Below are 21,368 nucleotides of genomic sequence, written 5' to 3' on the forward strand. Positions count from 1 at the left end.
CCAGGTATGTTAAGGCTAGTCTCAGAAGGAGATTATCTAGGTATGTTAAGGCTAGTCTCTTTCTTTCCAAAGGCATGATTCTTTTCTTATGAACCCATACATGTTTTCCATAATATCCTTACTTCCAAAAGTTAGAAGTTCATGATTCTTAAAAGCTTCTTATGCTACTAAAGATGAGATGTTTTCCATGATGAACATGATGATGATGATGATTCTAATCCTAGAAATTCCAAAGCTTACGATTTTAATGCTATTATGAGATTATTGAGTTATTTCATGATTTTCTCGATTTTATTGATTGTTATTGATCTCACCTTATAATAATTCTTTCAAGGTGAGATAGAGCGATAATGATTGTTCCATAATACAAATCAGAGGTTACCGACTTTACGTCACTCCGATGTATTTATAGCTTTTATTTGGCTCTCATGCATATATATATATATATATATATATATATATATATATTACTAGCTTTTATTTGGCTATATATATATATATATATATATATATATATATATATGTATGTATTTTCTCACACCGAGCTGCGCTATAGTCGGCCGGGTAGGGCACCTATTATGCAACCACTGATCAGTTGGTTTTACACACTGAGTCCCGAAAGGGACGGGTACGTTAAGCACCGAGTCCTAAAAAGGCCAAGTACGTTATGATGATGATGTTACATATATGTATGTATGAAACAGTTTTTTTTTAAAAAAAGCTAAGCGCGCATGACATCCGCCTTATGAGGCATCCAAATGTACAGGTTATCTCTTTTATTCCATGTTACCTTTCATATCTATATTATGTTGTTATTCATGCCTTACATACTCAGTACATTATTCGTACTGACGCCCCTTCTCGTGGACGCTGCGCTCATGCCCACAGGTAGGCAGGGAGACCGATCAGACCCATAGGTATTTTATCAGCGAATTTTCAGGAGCACTCCACTTACTTCGGAGCTGCAGTCTATTTGGTATTGCTCCTTATGATCATTTGTATTCTATATAAAGGCTCGTAGACGTGTGTGTATAGTTAGATGTTTTATAGCTCCATCGGTTCATATTATTGTATAATATATTGGTAGCCTTGTCGGCTGGTGATGATGAGCATAATTGTTGATGATTATTTAGAGATGCACCATTATGTTGTGGTATGTGTCCTTACAGGTTATGACAACCATGAGCTACCATTGGAGTCCACCCAAAAATGATTATAAGATGTATGCTTAGAAGCACTCGGTAGGTTAGCTCTGGGTGCCTGTCATGGCCCTCTGGTTGGGTCGTGACAAATTAGCATGAGTTACTCAATTGTATCCTGTTGGTTTTGACTATTAGCAGAGGTTTATATTATTATGCTCTATTGAATGGGGACTGATTAGTTAGATCTTAGTCTAATTATCATGTGAATAGCCTCTATGTTTTTGCTTAATAATCAGATGACATATCAAGTATATGTGAAGATGAACATACTATGAGTTCTGAGTATTAAATATGCTTAGTTGATTGCACTATCCAAACATGTACCTCTTCTTGACTTGACTACGTTTATTGGAAACCTGTTTACACTCTTAGGGAGAATGTGTCTAAGATAATCAAATTATGAGGGATGTTTGGAAATCTTGTGTGCTCGGTGTGGTTTAGATTTTGATGATCAATTGCAGATTCAAAAAATGTTTGAAACATGCTTTTCTTCTCCTTTAAGCATTTCATCCACGTTTGTCTGTTTTGGATTAACTTTAGTTTGATCATTGGTTTGCATGCACATGACATTTGCTCACTGTAGGACAACATTTAGATTGCATAATTGCCTGTTTATATTAAGTTAGTCATTTACCATTTTGTTTTGTCTATCCTGTCCTATTATGAGGTCAGTAGTGGTTTATCATGTTTTGACATCAAATACAGTACGGGTGTTTGTCTATCTGAGAATTACCTTTATGTGATTTAAAGGACTAAACTAGGACATAACTGATTCATATTCATGTCCATCCCTTCTCTCTCTCCTTTGTTTTGAATAAATCAGCCTATGCATGTTGTTGTTATGATGACTTGAGATTAGTTTGAGATTGTTCAATTATGAATTTGCATGACCCTTTTCCCCTTCATGTCCATAGCATTGTTAGGTAATAGAATCCATAAATGGCTTACCATGTTGAATGTGAATTTCCCTGTATAGAACTGGAACTTGCTTTGTTCATCTAAATGGCTATGTGTTGCTTAATTCTGAACCTGCTCATCTTAAATTTTAACTTAACATAAAAATGAATAGGCTAGTTTGGTCTGTTTTCCCATCAGTCTCTCTTTCCCTTTTTAGCTTTCTTTTTGTGTCTCGTTTGTTGGAGTTGTTTTGGATGAAACCATGGTAATATCAGTTTGTGAGGGATTATCCTTTAGCTATATCCATGCTAGAGTGGTATAAGTGCTACTGACCTTAGACCTTGAATTGAAAAGATGTTCATCTACGTTGTTAAACATTGACATAAACAAATGTGTAAACCAAATAGGTGTTAAGTGTATCATGCATGATTTGGTGTAGTTGGTTGGTATATGTTTAACATGGTGTGTTACTATGCTTATCTCTATCCTTTGCCCATTTACGTAAATGCGGATATACTAGTATATGCAGGATATATAGGGTATATACAGCCTATGTATACTTTGGTATATATAGGAAGGCATACCTTGTATATCAATAAGTTAAATTCCATAATAGGCATGTCGTTGTGACAAGGTTTTGAGCCCAGTCTTCTATTTTTATTTTTATTTTTAAAATAAAGTCCACTAGGCTTGTGAGCCTAGGGCTAATTTTATTAATTTTCTCAAAGCAAACAAATTAAAGAGTCTTTACAAAGGTAGCCAAAATGGCTAATAAAAAATGCAAGAATTAAACTAATGACCAACTTAAGTCTTATATGATGGCTTAAGTTGACACTACAAATTGCTAAAATAAGAATGTGGTAAAAAACTAAAACTTGAAGAAATGAGCTGCTAATCCCATCTAGTATGCATATATGTATGTTGTTCATTTTCTTGTCAACCAAATTGTGTCCCAAGTTTGATCCCTTGGTGCACAAATTGTCCAACCATCGATGTATATCAGCAGTATACTTGTGTATATCAGTCCTTACGGTCCTTACAGTTTTCTATTTGTTTTACTTGTTGGACCTTCTTTTTTTTTTTTTTTTTTTTGGGCTACCAGAGATAGGCTTGCCCCTGCCTTGGCTTTAATTTTGGGGCCTGTGGCTTTGAACCTCGAGTGTTCGTTTGGGCCATTATTCCATTAGGTTATTTTGGTATAGTACCTATATTCTATGTACATATATGTATGCACAATTTATAAATGATTGTATTTCCTACTTGAGTTCTTATTAATTTATTTGTTAAGTATGTTATACCCCATTTTAACCGGAGTCAAAATGGTTTAAAACTTTCCAGTAATTTCGGGGTTAATTAAAGTAAAGGAGTCGCCACCTAATTATTTATGGTAAATTAGGACACCTAAAGTTTATTAAAGTAATTGTCTAAAGTTAACTCCATTTTAATGTCTACGAAACCAAAAAGATTCTAGGTAAGGGTTCAATTAATCTAAAGGGAAGGTATTAAGCATCCTTTAAGATCCATTAAAAATGGTTAACCGACTGGACTTAATGTTACTTAGAAGACCTTGTAGAATATAAGTAATAATGTATAAAATAATTGCTTAATTATAAAGGAAGAGGGGATTAGTATTTAAAAGTGACAGGCAGTGACTAACTTTGTATTGGAAGCCAATTGACGTTATTAAAAAATGTGTTGTGGAGTTAGAACACTCTCACGTTGAACTCGAGAATCAAGGTGGATAACAAGATGATTTAAAATCTAGTTTTGTGTAGAAAATCAGTTTCCTCGTCAAATTCTTTAATTAAAAGAAGAAAAATCATTAAAGTTATTCAGCTGCCAAGTTAAGCCAACGTAAGACTTTCTACCATTTGCAATCAATTTTCTCCTGACTCAAAGACTCCAAATTTTACTTGAACCAAACTTTAAAAATATGCCGAACTCAAAATGATAATCTAAACAGGGAAAACGAGTTTAGTCTTTAAGATTAAAACCTCTTTAATGATACACACTTAGAAGTGCTATGTGATAGAATTAGTACTTTAGTTACTAACTGTAGGTAAAACTTAGTGTGACCAAATAAATCCAGTTGTTAGTCATTATGTAACAATTCTAGCTCTTCCAACAGAAAACACATAATTAAAAATAAAAGTCATTCCAACGCAAGTAAAGTGAAAACAAGCAGAAATGAATGAGATGACCCATAGCCATGTCCGGCTTCAACAGAAGGACAAAATCTCTTATGTAATTTGTTGTTCAAGCAGTGCAAAGGCGAGGAAGAGTGAGGATGTGCAGACTCCTTGCAATGGCGGTGTCGTTGAGTCTCAAAGTGAAACTCTTCGGCTCCGGTATATCATGCAAAATAATAAAAGCCTTGTGGTTAGAAAAAGAAATGTGATTTTTTCCCATGAAAAAGAGTAATAGAGAGTAACTATCATCACTAATACATTAGTTAGCAACAAGATTTTTTATAAGTAGCAAAATAGTCCTTTATTGCTCACAGATATTCTTGAAAGCATGTGTGGTGTTAACTATTTGAATAAACTTTAACGTTACGGACATAACGAGATAGATTAATGTTACACCTCGGTAATTTCGTGACGTTGTGTCGTGAATGGACTAACGTCGGTCAAGGCGGACACGAGACCTTCACGACTACAAGAGGGTGATTGGCAACCTTAATGAATATACGATAAGATTCTTAGGTTATCGGACTTGGCGAAACTAGGCTCGTCATGAAAGTGAAGTATAAGTTACGCTTGGGAAGGATTTCATGGCCGTCGAGCTAAGGAATGTTTAGCAAGGATGTAAGGATGAGTTATAATGTCCATCGGATCGTTAAGGAGGTGTTGCACAAGTACCAAGAAGGTTCCATAAGGATTCGAGATCGAACGAATCGACGAGGACGAAATCGAAAAAACTGGGGATTATACGGTCCAATATACGGACCGTATATTTTATACGGCTCGTATATCTGGCCGTAGAACCCTTCCAATGAAGGGTGAGATTTCTGGAGATTCTGGAAGGAACATACGGTCCAATATACGGATCGTATAAATTGTACGGACCATATATTCCGGGTCGGGTCCAAATTCTATTTTTATAAAGGCACGGTTTTCCCTTCTTTTTCTCATTTCCCACGTCTCAAACACTCTCCAAACCTCTAGAATTTTCTCCATATCACACTAATACACATCAAAGTAGGGAAATTAAAGGATCAAACACCAAGAGTTAGTAGAATCAAGGGTGTAAATGCCTCCGAAAGATTGGTAGAAGTGGAAAATTTCCTTGGTAGTCAAGTGGAGTTCTTCTCAAGTGGAGTATTTTTATCCAAAGATAATCTTTACGTAATCAAGGTGAGTATTACAATTATTTTATGATAGTGAGGGTGTTGAGTAGTTGGAGAACTCGAATTACAAATAAGTATGAGATTGTATTCTAGTAATGATTATGGAGGATTCCGGAAATGAGTTTAGAGATTGAATAATGTTTAACTTGAGGGGAATTTGCGTATTATGATATTATGGATGTTGTTGCGTTGTTTGGGAGCTGTTTGGTTATATGAGGAAAAGTTGTCGAAACAAACGAAATGCTGCCCAATTTTCGTTAGCTTTATCCGCTTTAGTTTAAACGTAAGTATGCCCTCAATAATCTAACCTTCGTACAAACCCTCTTATATGTAGAATTGTAAATCGGAAGGAGAGCTTTTAGTCGACGCCGTTAAGGAGATACAAAGGTATGTGAGGCTATCCCCTTCTTCTTTCAAAGGCATGATCCCTACATGTTGATTCTATATATGTCATTCTCTATATTTTTACTCCCAGAAATGCCAAAAGCTTATAGTTCCTAAAGAATCTTACAATGGCTCCAATTTGAAAGACTATCAAGATTAGCATTCTAAATGGTTTCCTGACGTGACTGAGTGGGCTATAAAGCATATGGCCACTGTTCGTGTCTAAGTGAGCTATATTACATATGGCCCCAGGCTATAAAGCATATGGCTTCGGCTTATGTCCGCGCTATATTACATATGGCCGTAGGTTACGTCATGGATCCCCAGACACGATCCAATGAGGACGATGTCATAATGTACTCGGAGGTTTACGACCTTATACCACTCCGAGAGAGTGCATTTTTATTTGGGTTCTCATACGTACTACGTATATTATATATATGATATAGACGCATAGCCTCCCCGAAGATGATATTATCCCGACGCGGGCTATATGGATAATGGATCGGGCCGTAAGTTCCACGGCAAAATATGGATCGGGTGCACGTTTCGCGGCAGAATACATGATATGATATGTTACGCGTATGCATGCATGGCTCCGCCTTAAAGCAACCACAAATCTTTGTTTTGTCTTCTTGTACTTCTGTTACTTTACGATATGTGCCTTACATACTCAGTACATTGTTCGTACTGACATCCTTTCCTTTTGGATGTTGTGCTCATGCCCACAGGTAGACAGGGAGACGACCCAGCCTCATAGGAGTCGGACCAGCTTGCACTAGAGCACTTCCATAGACCGGAGGTGCCGTTTTTGATACATATTCTTTTGGGTACATATTTGGATATGATGGGGGTCCCGTCCCATCGTCACCCTCGAGTTTCGGCTTAGAGGCTCGTAGATACTTGTATGTGGGTAGCAGTTATCATGTGCCCTCGACGTATATTTCGTACATTATTCTTTTGCTGCCATGAATGTGGGCATATGTGGATACGTGTACATGTTTATGAAGCTTATATGAATACAAGTTAAGACGATAATGGTACGATGTATGGTGCCTCGTATCTAGCTCCGGGTACCCGTCGCGGCCCTCTAGGCCGGTCGTGACAAAAGTGGTATCAGAGCAGTTCGTCCTAGGATGTGTCTATGAGCCGTGTCCGAGAGTCTTGTTTATGGGTGTGAAGAGCACCACACTTATAAACAAGAGGCTGCGGGGCATTTAGGAATAATGACCGTCTTTCTTTCCATAGATCGTGCGATAGAGCCAGAATGTAAGGTTTTCCCTATTCTAACTGTGCGTTATGATTTCAGCGATGCCGACGAGAAGGAAGAAAATCCGGACGATATTAGATGCCGCCGAGAAGGCACCGGCGGGAGCCTCCGGCGGAGTCGGGACATAGGCTCGAGTGCTACTCCCCTCGCCCTCTTTCCCACTCCTATTCCTCTAGCGACGGAGAGGGACGTGAGAGGGCTCCGATTTCCCTATTGCTCCGCAGATCGGGACTTACGGGATGCGTTCGGTTTCGACTTAATTAGTTGCCGCGCAAGCTTGCGGGTTCAAGTGATAGGGCGACCAGTTCCCGTGCCCGTGATTTTATAAGTTTAAATCCTCCCGAATTCTTTGGGTCGAAACCAGATGAAGACCCGCAGGGCTTTATTGATGAGATATTGAGGACGTTGAGGATTATCCATGCTTCTGACACTGAGTCCGTGGAGTTAGCTTCGTATAGACTTCGGGACGTAGCTGTTTTATGGTATAATAAATGGATTTCTTCAAGAGGGGAAAATGCACCTCCCCCAAAGTGGCAAGAGTTCGAGGATGCGTTTATTCGACATTATTTGCCCCCTGAGGTTCATCAGGCTCGCGCAGATAGATTCCTGAATCTTAAGGCAAGGAAGATGATTGCCAAGGGCTATATTTACCATTTAGTTTGGGTCCATGATACGGAAGCAAAGCCGCCGACTCTTCAATCCGTTCCAGTAGTGAACGAGTTTCCAGATGAGCTTCCAGGTCTTCCACCAGAATGGGAGATTGAATTCACTATCGATGTATTGCCGGACACTGAGCCCATATCTATTCCTCCCTGCAATGGCTCTGCGGAATTGAAAGAACTAAAAGCACGGTGAAGAAGATTTACTCGAGAAGGATTTATTAGGCATCCTTTATATTGATCCTTGCGGATGTGTATCGATTACGAGCGGTTGAATAGATGACAATAAAGAATAAATATCCACTTCCGAGGATCGATGATCTATTCGATCAACTACAAGGGCCAAGTGGTTTTTCAAGATATGAGGTCGTACCATCAAGTGAGAGTCAAAGAAGAAGATATTCCGAAGACGCTTTTAGGACCGGATATGGTCATTATGAATTTCGGTGATGTCATTTGGTTTGACTAACGCTCCGGCGTGTTCATGAACACGATGAATGAGGTGTTTAGGCCATTCCCGGATTTGTTTATAATTGTGTTCATCGATGATATTACATATTCTAAATCAAGGAGAACATGGAACATTTGCGTCTTCGTTCTTAGAATTCTCCGAGCTCGCCAACCGTATGCTAAATTTTCAAAATGTGAATTCGGTTGAACTCGTGACTTTTCACCACATCATCTTATGGTATTCGGGTTGACACCCAAAAAGATTGAAGCTCGAAGACTTGGCCAAGGCCTACAACACCTACGGAAGTCCGTAATTTTCCGGACTGATAACAGAAGATTTGTGGAAGGATTCTCCTCTATTTTGGCACCATTGATGAAGCTAACACGTAAAAGCTGCAAATTTCAATGGACGAATGACGCTCTAGTGGAGCTTTCAAGAGCTGAAAGATAGGTTGACCTCAGCCCCAGTCCTGACACTTCCAGAGGGATCGAAAGGTTATGTGGTGTATTGTGATGTCTCGGGTGTCGGGTTAGGTTGTTTATTAATGAAGAGACAAGGTCATTGCCTATGCTTCCGGCAAAAATGAAGAATTATCCGACCCATGACCTTGAGTTGGCTGCGGTCATTCACGCTCTAAAAATATGGAGGCACTATTTGTATGACGTTCATGTGGACATCTACACAGATCACAAAAGTCTCCAGTATATTTTTAAGCAAAAGGAATTGAATCTGCGTCAAAGGCGATGGTTAGAGCTGCTGAAGGATTATGACGTAAATATTCTATACCATCCAAGTAAAGCAAATGTGGTGGCCGATGCCCTTAGCCGTAAATCCATGGGTAGTCAAAGTGATGTTCGGCCAGAAAGGAAGGAATTAGCTCGTGAACTTCACCCGGCTAGTTTGGGAGTTCGTTTAATGGAATCGACGTTAATGTGCTTAACCCAACGTTGTTTCATCCTTGGACACGAAATAAAGAGCGTCAATACGAGGATCCCAAATTGAAGCATTATAAGGGTGTGCAATTCCCAAAGGAAGGGTCACCATTTGAAGTCTCTCCGAGGGGTTCTCGAGGTATCGAACAATATGGACTTCGTCGTCGGATGCAAAGAAGCCCATTATTCCCGTTATTCCATCTATCCTGGAGCGACGAAAATGTACCACGACCTCAAACTGGTGAATTGGTGGGAAGGAATGAAGAGAGATATAGTCGAGTTTGTGGCTCAATGCCCGAACTGCCAACAGGTGAAAATTGAGCACCAGAAACCAGCAGGGTTTCTGCAAGAAATGGAAATTCCAACCTGGAAATGGGAGGCGATCAACATGGATTTTGTTGTTGGGTTACCTCGTTCTCGACATAAATACGACTCTATTTGGGTGATTGTTGACAGGCTCACAAAGTCAGCACATTTTCTCCCGGTCAGATCTACATATTCAGCAGAAGACTATGTTAGGTTATATCTCAAGGAGATAGTGTGGCTTCACGGCATTCCTATATCTATCATTACTGACAGAGGAGCACAATTTATGGCTAATTTTGGGAGATCCTTTCAAGAAGGATTGGGCACTCAAATGAAATTTAGCACGGCATTTCATCCGCAGATCGACGGGCAAGCTGAACGCACTATTCAGACCTTAGAAGACATGTTACGAGCTTGTGCGTTGGACTTTGGCGGAAATTGGGAGGATCATTTTCCACTTATTGAGTTTGCACACACAACACACACACACACACATCACGCCACATTCACACACGATGGCTCCTTATGAGTCTTTATATGGGAGGAAGTGTAGATCGCCTATTGGATGGTTCGAAGTGGGAGAGACACAACTAATAGGCCCAGAATTGATCCAACAAGCGGTTGAGAAAATTAAGCTTATCCGAGATCGATTGGCGACAGCTCAGAGCCGCCAAAAGTCTTATGCCGACAATCGCCATAGAAATTTGGAATTTCAGGTTAATGACTGGGTATTTTTAAAGGTATCGCCAATGAAGGGGGTAATGAGGTTTGGTAAGAAAGGTAAGCTTAGTCCTCGATACATTGGGCCCTACAAAATTGCACGCAGAGTAGGCCAAGTAACGTATGAGTTGGACTTACCCCCAGAACTGAACTCAGTCCATCCAGTCTTCCATGTATCGATGCTCCGTAAATGTGTCGGAGATCCAACCAAGATAATACCTACAAGCGACAATCAAGTCACTGAAAGACTAACCTATGAAGAAGTTCCTGTTGCTATACTAGATAGACAAGTGCGAAAGCTTAGGAATAAAGAGGTCACTTACCAAGGTATTATGGAGGAACGATAACAGAGAGGAAATGACTTGGGTAGCAGAAGAAGCTATGAAGATCAAGTATCCGCATTTATTCCCACCCCGAACGGAGACTCAAGATGAAACACCAGTGTTCACAAGTATCAAATGCCTTACTTTATTACTTCTGAGCCGTGTGTGGCCATATCTCTTATTGTTGATGTTGTAGCCCTGTGTGGCGATGTTATTTTGGGTTGCTGTGATAGGATGGTAGTGCCAAATTACAGGGGAAACTCTGGCGAAATTTTCGCAGGATTCCCGAGAAGTTAACATTCGAGGACGAATGTTCTTAAGGGGGGGAGAATGTTACACCTCGATAATTTCGTGACGTTGTGTCGTGAATGGACTAACGTCGGTCAAGGCGGACACGAGACCTTCACGACTACAAGAGGGTGATTGGCAACCTTAATGTATATACGATAAGATTCTTAGGTTATCGGACTTGGCGAAACTAGGCTCGTCGTGAAAGCGAAGTATAAGTTACGCTTGGGAAGGATTTCATGGGCGTCGAGCTAAGGAATGTTTAGCAAGGATGTAAGGATGAGTTATAATGTCCATCGGATCATTAAGAAGGTGTTGCACAAGTACCAAGAAGGTTCCATAAGGATTCGAGATCGAACGAAGCGACGAGGACGAAATCGAAAAAACTGGGGATTATACGGTCCAATATACGGACCGTATATTTTATACGGCCCGTATATCTGGCCGTAGAACCCTTCCAGTGAAGGGTGAAATTCCTGGAGATTCTGGAAGGAACATACGGTCCAATATACGGACCGTATAAATTGTACGGACCGTATATTCCGTATATTCCGGGTCGGGTCCAAACTCTATTTTTATAAAGGCACGATTTTCCCTTCTTTTTCTCATTTCCCACGTCTCAAACACTCTCCAAACCTCTAGAATTTTCTCCATATCAAACTAATACACATCAAAGTAGGGAAATTAAAGGATCAAACACCAAGAGTTAGTAGAATCAAGGGTGTAAATGCCTCCGAAAGATTGGTAGAAGTGGAAAATCTCCTTGGTAGTCAAGTGGAGTTCTTCTCAAGTGGAGTATTTTTATCCAAAGATCATCTTTACGTAATCAAGGTGAGTATTACAATTATTTTATGATAGTGAGGGTGTTGAGTAGTTGGAGAACTCGAATTACAAATAAGTATGAGATTGTATTCTAGTAATGATTATGGAGGATTCCGAAAATGAGTTTAGAGATTGAATAATGTTTAACTTGAGGAATTTGCGTATTATGATATTATGGATGTTGTTGCGTTGTTTGGGAGCTGTTTGGTTATATAGGAAAAGTTGTCGAAACAAACGAAATGTCGCCCAATTTTCGTTAGCTTTATCCGCTTTAGTTTAAACGTAAGTATGCCCTCAATAATCTAACCTTCGTACAAACCCTCTTATATGTAGAATTGTAAATCGGAAGGAGAGCTTTTAGTCGACGCCGTTAAGGAGATACAAAGGTATGTGAGGCTATCCCCTTCTTCTTTCAGAGGCATGATCCCTACATGTTGATTCTATATATGTCATTCTCTATATTTTTACTCCCAGAAATGCCAAAATCTTATAGTCCCTAAAGAATCTTACAATGGCTCCAATTTGAAAGACTATCAAGATTAGCATTCTAAATGGTTTCCTGACGTGACTGAGTGAGCTATAAAGCATATGGCCACTGTTCGTGTCTAAGTGAGCTATATTACATATGGCCCCAGGCTATAAAGCATATGGCTTCAGCTTATGTCTGCGCTATATTACATATGGCCGTAGGTTACGTCATGGATCCCCAGACACGATCCAATGAGGATGATGTCATAATGTACTCGGAGGTTTACGACCTTATGTCACTCCGAGAGAGTGCATTTTTATTTGGGCTCTCATGCATGCTACGTATATTATATATATATATATATATATATATATATACATAGCCTCCCCGATCGACCGGCATATAATGATATTATCCCGACGCGGATGCCCGATGCGGGCTATATGGATAATGGATCGGGCCGTACGTTCCACGGCAAAATATGGATCGGCCGCACGTTCCGCAAGAATACATGATATGATATGTTACGCGTATGCATGCATGGCTCCGCCTTAAGAGGCAAGAAGTTACCGGTATCCGTTCATCTTTGTTTTGTCTTCTTGTACTTCTGTTACTTTACGATATATGCCTTACATACTCAGTACATTATTCGTACTGACATCCTTTTCTTTTGGATGTTGTGCTCATGCCCACAGGTAGACAGGGAGATGACCCAGCCTCATAGGAGTCGAACCAGCTTGCACTAGAGCACTTCCATAGACCGGAGGTGTCGTTTTTTATACATATTCTTTTGGGTACATATTTGGATATGATGGGGTCCTGTCCCATCGTCATGCCCTCAGAGTTTCAGTTAGAGGCTCGTAGATACTTGTATGTGGGTAGTAGTTGTCATGTGCCCTCGACGTATATTTCGTACATTATTCTTTTGCTGTCATGAATGTGGGTATATGTGGATATGTGTACATGTTTATGAAGCTTATATGAATACAGGTTAAGACGATAATGGTACGACGTATGGTGCCCGGTATCTAGCTCCGGGTACCCGTCGCGGCCCTCTAGGCGGGTCGTGACATTTAATAAACATCACCAACTAGGACTCAGGCCATAATGCATCAAGACAGTATGAATTACACGAGCAAGGAGGTCATGGATCATTTTTGGTGTTGATTAAAAGATTAACCATTACCACTAGTATAATAATGTCCAGTCAAGTTCATAAGGAAAGTATCATGACCTAATAACTAAAGCTTTGAACAGAGACCTAAGAACATACTTCTACCGTATGGAAATATAAATCGAGACAGTAACATATAGAAATGTGAAACAAGACAGTAACATTTTTATTAAACCTTCATACATGTGATTAAAGGGATGAATAAAAAATAACCCATCAAAATAAATCTTCTAAGCCATCCTAACATTTATGCTTATCCACGTGGTAAATGAAAGGAACAAGAAATATGATCTCAAGAAGATTTAAGTGTGGCATGTAGCAGAAGATAAACAAATTAACATAACCAAAGTAGAATCATACTCATGCTTTAAACATTCATTATCAGAACACACAAAAATAAAATCATGAACATGGATTTTTCTAAATAAGCAAAGACACTAGACACGGAGGGTGTAAATGAACAAAATAGAGTCGGATTTACCTGTTTGTGGTGTAGTGAATGAGACGATGATCCAGATCTACTCTCCTACTCACGAACAAATCCGAATTTCGGATGGAAAGTAACCAGAAAGTCTTATATATGAGGAAAGTTCAAGAGTAAAGAAAAGTAACTAATTACATAGCACGTGTTCTTAGAAGTAGCGGCGGCTCAAGCCTTGGTTTTGGCTGAGGAGTTTAGGGGTATTTATAGGAGAAGGATGTTAGGGTTAGGGATTGATTTAGAAATTCAAAATTGGACCATAGGGGGTCACGGGATTTGAGTCCAGAAGAGCCATTTGAACGTTGAACCTCTGCCACAAAGAATCAAAAATCCAAAAGTTCTTTGGCCTCTTATGTTGACTAAATCGTTGAAGATAAGAGAAAGAGGTTTTGAACATTGAGACACGCCAAAATAGACAAGGAAACAGGGAGTTCTTGCACCAAAATGGCATGGTCAAAGTCTGCCATGGCTGAGACAAGGTTGGAATATTGTGTAGAATAGGAAAGAAGGAGAAATGGGTGTGCGGCTGTTAGAGATAGAAATTAGGTTTAGGAAAGATATTGTGGGCTTCAGCATTGGTAATTAATTAGATAAGTGGGCTGCTCATTTGGGTATTAGTTGGGCCACTAGAATGGGCTTCAACTAGCCGAATTTGTTGGGTATTTCCCTCTTCTAATTAATTTCTTTTAGGCTTCTTTGTATTAACAAAATACTATATATATATATATATATATATATATATATATATATATATATATATATATATATATATGTGTGTGTGTGTGTGTGTGTGTGTGTGTGTGTGTGTGTGTGTGTGTGTGATAATAATAATAATAATAATTTAGCAATTAGCATTAATAAGGTGTGATTTAACATGATAATCTTATTATTAGTAGATAAATATAAGTAAGGTAATAATATAGTAAAAATATTATCCAGGTTACATCTTATGATTAATATGTAATTAGTAAGTAGTGATGTACGAGGTATTAATAAATAATAAATAATAATAATAATAATAATAATAATAATAATAATAATAATAATAATAATAATAATAATAATGTAGTGATTGTAAAAATAAGATATATAGTTTATTAATAAATATTAGAAGCTCAAGAAAATGAATTGAAAAATGCCGGAAAATGCTCGCACAATCATCACCACCCATAGATTCTGAGCTTGCAAAGACAATAATGGAGCTTGAAGAACAAGATGATACAGTTCAGTTGCTCAATTTTTTGATTAGGAAACATGGAGAATCCAAAATCGGAGGTATTATGACTTGGCGAGGTGAAGAAATCGATGGACAAAATGAGATGTATCTAAAGAAGAATCAACGAACAGAAGAAACGTACCTTCGACAGCGGAAGACGGAGAACAAATTTCATTTTGATCTTGGCCAACATTTGCCCATAAGTGAAGATGAAGATCGTGAGAGAGAGGAGTACACTTTCCCAAATTCAATGTTTCTAGACTATTTCCTTTTCTGTATTTGCATTTTGTTTACTTTATGCAATGGACACGTTTTTGACTTATTAATAAAAATATAGTCAGTGGGATAAAACCAAGTGACCTTGAAATTAAAAAAAAAAATTAAAAAAAAAAAGAATTGGAATAAAGGAGGGACAAAATTGGGTGTCAACAAAGTATAGATGCCCTCTAACTGCAATTTTCCTTTTCCCTCTCTTCCCTTTTGCATGGAATCATCGATGTGGGCCATTTGGGCCGATCTCCCATTGAAAACCTGTTGGTCCAGAGGCCCAACTTCTTTCTTTGATCGAGTCCGGATAACAAAAGTAGTTGAAGGCCAACCTTGAGTGAAAAAGGGTCAACTGGTGGGCTTCGGTAGGCCCACTAGCCTAACTCCCTTTATTTTGATTTCATGTTATATATGCGTGTGTATTTGTAATACTTGTATAAATATTGAAACCCAAATGCGTTAGAATTTAGGAAACTCGTGTAGTGGTTAAATATTTTAAACGATTTTCTCAAAAATTGAACGCGGTAAGATAACCATTGCCAGGAATTGATAAAAAATTGAATTTTTACAAAGTCTTTAAAGTTTTCAAACTGGTAAGTTAGTAGTATATGCACGAAAAACGATTTTTGGGTAATCAAATTGCACTAGTTTTGAGGCCTTTAAAGCCTTCGGATTCTGGAAATAAAAATGGATTGAAGTTATTTTTGGGGCTTCATTAGTATACTTGGGCCAATTTTGACAAGACAAAAATCGATTTCTAAAAAATCAAATGCAAGTATGAAATGGATTTCAAAACTCACTGGACTTAAGGTTTATTTTAAAAACTTTTGGGCTCAAAGTCCAAAACTTAAGGCATGAATACAAAATAAAACACACTTAGATCTTTGTTTTGAAGTGAGATGACTTTGGGAATAGGATATGGTTGACCTTAAATGGGCTAAAATAAAAAAAACGAGTAAAAATCATTTTCTTCACTTATACTTATATGAAACCTATTCTATTTTTGCAAAGGGAGATATACTCCATTTTTCCTAAATATATGTATAAACTTATAAGGACAAAATCATGACATAAGGACCAAATTAGTAGGAACTCTCCTTCAGAGTAAATCTTAAGTGTGTTTTGGTCCGGAAATGAAGTGTTTTTTTTTTTTTTAAATAAATTTTAGTCCCATGGGGCTATTTTGTATTTATTAAATCAAAAGGTCCAAACAGAAGTAAAGAAATGCAAAGAACGAAAATACATGGACTAAAAATTGAAAGCTATTAAAACATGTAAAAGCCCTAAAACATTTGTACTTTCCTAAACTATGTTGTCTCCTCCATCTCAAGTGTACTCCAACAGTGAAGCTCCTCCGATCCTGCAACCATCGTTGTCGTTCCACCTCAGGTAAGATAACCTTCCACTTATTGTTTGTGTGCTGTTGTTCTGGTTGAAATCTCAATATCTCACTTTTCTTCATGATTTTCCTCTTCTTGTTGGTACTGTGGTTGATGCCCAAATCGGAGCTCTCCTTCAAATAATCAAGTGTTCTTTTGCTCAAATCCTCTTGTATTCGCTCCGGTACGCTCTTCTTCATCTCCTTTGCATATTTCGCAGAACCCCTTTCATGTTGGTGTTTGTTTGTTCGGTTATTTGTTGTGTAAACTTTTGCTATGTGATTTGCCCTGTGATTTCTCTGATTCTTCACAATAGATGATGAATTTTGTCTGTACCCAGATCTGAGAGTCATTTCTGTGTTCTGCTTTTTCTCAATGTGTAAATCTTCCCCGCTTCGTGTATTCATGCCCTTTGAGTGGTTTTTATGTGACTTTCCTTTGCTCTTCCTTGTGGTAAGTTGTGTTGACATTTCGTCCTTCCCCTTATGAATGTTCTCCATGGTATTTGTTAACTTACGCTCTAATCCTCGCATAAGGTATTTGGGATTTATCACCGTTAATGATCTTTCTTTGTTCCACCTCCATTTCCATAAAACTCGTGGTATCTCAAATTGCCCTTGTCCAAGGCTTCTGGTTTGCTAGGGAATCTGCAAGTTTATTCCCTTCCCTTAACATGTGCTCATATCTAATTTGTATATCTCTCGCTCATTTCAACAATTTCCTCCACCCATTCAACTATGTTCCAAGGTGGTTTCCATTCATCCGAAAGAATGTGTTAACAATTTGGAGTCGTCCGTATTATAATGCAATGTAAATGTTTGCTTTTACAATACTTGATTGCCTCCAAAATTGCTATAGTTTCAACCTCGATGTTTGAAGTGTACCCAATCTCTTCACCGAGCATACATTAGATCTCCCGAATTGTTCCTACAAAAACCATAAGAACTCCTACCAGATTTCCTCTGGATGCCCTATCCGTATTGCACATAATCCATCCCTCCGAGGGAATTTCCATAGTACCTTAGTGACCTTCAATCTAGTCGTTCCTTCCTCTAGTACTTATATCATATCTCTCCACCTGTATGGGACTGTTTCATGAAGGATTCCTAACTTGCACCAATCTTTGAATTGTTAAGTACACCGATAAATGACTTTACCCACGTACTTATGCCCTCCATGTTTGATTGAATTTCTTCTCTTCCACAGCTTCCCATACAACTATAGCAGGGTAATGCTTGAAAAATTGGTTTAAGCCTCGCGATCCAGGGCTTGCCACCATTTCAATATTATTTATTGTAGTTGTAATCCTTCCACATTGATACCGCAAAAGAGCAAAAATAGGACCAAGTCCTGTTAGCCGAAAAGGATTTGGCAAAAAGATGTTGTATTGTTTCATCTCTTGTGGAGTTGAGCAACACTAGCATCTTGAAGCCATATTATAGTGCATCTTCTTCAAAACATCATCAAGTGGCAACTTGAATTTCCAACATCTCCATAAGAAAAAGGAAATTTTAAAAGGAAGCCCCTTTATCCACATGTACTTATAGGTCTTATTTGGCTGCCCTTTCAACCTTATATACTCCCAGGCTGATTTTACAGAAAATTCCCCTTTAGTATCCAAGAGCCACCAAGGTCTATCCATGCCCTTCTCCCCGATGGTGGCATTATAGTATCGAATGTAATAGAACTATATCCTGGGGTAACAATTCATTAAGCAGAACTGTGTTCCATCTCCCATCTTGACTGACTTCATTCACATTTTGAATCCTCACATCATAATACTCCTCAGAGGTAGCATAATATAGAGCCCCCAATCCTGTCCAATTATCAAACCAGAACTGGGAATTTCCCATTTTTGTTTGCCACCAAATTTGATGCTCTATCAAATCTCTTGCCTATAGCATCTTCTTCCATGTTTGTGATCCATACTTCCATTGTGACACAACTGAATTCACCTTCTTATTATATTTATTGCTCATGAAAGCACTCCATAATGATGTTTTAGTTCTGAAATTCCACCAAAGTTTGCAATATAAGGCCATAGATACATCATGCATAGATCTGAAACCTAATCCTCCTTCTTTCACTGGTAGACAAAGATTGTGCCAAGCTGACCAATGTCTACTCTTTCCCCCAATGTTATTGCTCCAAAAAAATTGAGCGAACATTCTGTGTATTTCCTTAATGACACAATCTGGTGGATTCATTGCTGAAAGCATGTGAAGAGGTAAACTCTGCAAGACATGCTTAATCAATATAGCCCTACCTCCAAAGGAAAGCATCTTACCCTTCCAAGATTGCAATCTGTTCATTATCTTTATCAAAGTAGGATTATAAAACTCTTTCTTTCTTCTGCTATAAAAAATTGGACAACCCAAATATGTAAAGGGAAAATCCTTTTTGATTATTCCTGTTGCCACTTCTACCATAATCTTTATATCACCTGGAACATTATGGTGAATGTACACAGAACTTTTCTCCCTGTTGATCTTCTACCCTGAAGTCATCTCATAGTTTTTTAACACCTCCACAATCAACCTTAGAGAAAACAGAGCAGCTGAATTAAATATGATCATGTCATCTGCATATGCTAAATGAGTAATCTTAGGACTCCATTTAGGCATCCCATACCCTTTATACTGTGTTATATGCAATAAGGCATCCAAATTTCTTGTTAATACCTCAGCTGCCAAAATGAAAAGAGTAGGGGACAATGGATCACCTTGCTTGACCCCTCTTGATGATTGGAAAAAGCCTTGTTGCTGACCATTTAAAAGAATAGAATACCAATTGTTACTGATTATTCTAAATACCATATCAATTATCCTTTCTGAAAAGCCCATCTTCCTCAACGCCTTAGTTAAGAATAACCAAGACACTCTGTCATAGGCCTTAGCCATATCCAGTTTAGAACTACATTAGCGGCTTGGTTCTAAGTCTAATATCCGCAATGATTTCTTGAGTCAACAACACATTTTCCATGATACTTCTTCCTTTAACAAAACCAAATTGATTTAAAGAGATAATATCCGCAAACCATCAACCATCTTTTCATGCAACAATCTTGAGGATATTTTGTTCACAAAATTACTTACACTTATTGGTCTCATATCAGAAAAGGTATTTACCACATCCTTTTTTGGTAATAAGACCAAATTAGTATGAGTTATAAACTTTGGAAGGTCTTCCCCACAGAAAAAAGCTTTCACCATGTTAGTAATATCTTCCCCAACAATTTCCCAGCATGTTTGAAAAAAGAGACCAATAAAACCATCAGGTCCTTTTGCACTTTCCCTATTTAAGCTGAAAACTACCTTTCTAACCTCCTCATGAGTTGGCATTGCATGAATGTATTCATTTTTTTCTTCAGAAATCATTGTAGGCACATGGTCCAAAGATTTCAAACTTCTCAAGATCATTCTCTTTTGTAAATTGTGCCTTGAAAAATCTAATAGCTTCTTCAGCCATACCTTCTTCATTCTCTATCCAGTATCCACTCTGATCCTGTATCCTTCTAAGTTGCAATCTCTTCCTCCTCCCTTGTACATATGTATGAAAAAACTTGGTATTCCTATCCCCATCCTGAAACCACTACATCCCTGCCTTTTGTTTCCAGAATTCTTCTTCTAAATGTAAATACCTATTCAGATCAGCCTGGACTCTATGTAGTCTCTCTCTATTATTGGGAGTAGGTTGCAATTCAAACTGAATCTCATGCACTTTGACTACATCTTCTAAAGTTTCTATCTCTTGAAAAATATTTCCAAAGGTTTGTCGACTCCATTGGGAAAAAGCTTCCTTCACCTTTTTCAACTTATGATGGAAAAGAATGAAAGGATTGGCCATGAAATCAGCTTTCCAATGATTTTTTACAGTATCTATGAAGGTTTCATTCTTAGCCCAGAAATTTAAGAACTTAAAAGGCTTTTTAATATTTGCAGAGTTAGCGAATATGATACTAAAAGAGGGCACGATCGACCCGCTCTAATCAAATGAGTAACTTCAATACCAGATATCTATTCCGAACTCGCATTTCCAAGACATCTATCCAAATTTTTAAAAATACAATCATCACCACTCTTCCCATTCCACCATGTGTGTCTACATCGCCTCTTAAAACCCGCATCATTCACATTACAATTTTGTATGCCTGGATGAAGTCCCCGCACCTCATTAATTCCAACAGGTAAACCCCCATACTTCTCTTCCCTTGATTTTATAACATTGAAATCACCTCCTATCATCCATGGTATAGTCATATTCATAGCAGCATCTTCTAATGATTCCCATAGTTCCAATCTTTCATTTTGAGTGCATTTAGCATATACCAAAGTGGCAATTAGATCCTCCTGAAGATTTCAATTTTTCAATTTAATGGTAAGGTGTTGTGCATGATCCACCATCACCATTACTTCAAATAAATCATCAATAAAAGCCCAAATCTTTCCGACACATTCACTAGAGCGTAAGATTCGGACCCAAAATCTCCCTTCTATACTCCTCAATATCAAGGCTGTCGAAGATCTTGAAAGGGTTCCATCAACCCTATAACCACAAAATGATACTTCAAATGCATTTTCAGTAACCTTTGAAAAGCTTCTTGTGTGTTAACAGATCTAATATTCCATATGATAGCATTCATGATGAAACAGTAGATTTGTTATGAGTTCTTCTGGTTGTTATTCCACTGCCTGGTGGAACACTAGTCTCCCTTTTATTTTTCTTCTTGGCTCTACCTACTCCTTTCTCAAAAAGTTTTGGTGAAATATCTCCTGTCCT

At 38.2% G+C, this 21,368-nt stretch overlaps 1 protein-coding gene across 1 annotated transcript; it reads right to left on the reverse strand.

Annotated features, from left to right (window-relative positions):
* Positions 1-19,081: 19,081 nt before the first annotated feature.
* On the reverse strand, positions 19,082-19,489 carry LOC132048775 (secreted RxLR effector protein 78-like). The gene has a single exon (XM_059439462.1). It carries the CDS (start codon positions 19,487-19,489, stop codon positions 19,082-19,084), a length of 408 nt encoding a protein of 135 aa, XP_059295445.1.
* Positions 19,490-21,368: the final 1,879 nt, after the last annotated feature.

The sequence above is a fragment of the Lycium ferocissimum genome, chromosome 3 (assembly GCF_029784015.1).
Source record: "Lycium ferocissimum isolate CSIRO_LF1 chromosome 3, AGI_CSIRO_Lferr_CH_V1, whole genome shotgun sequence".
Lineage (NCBI taxonomy): Eukaryota > Viridiplantae > Streptophyta > Magnoliopsida > Solanales > Solanaceae > Lycium > Lycium ferocissimum.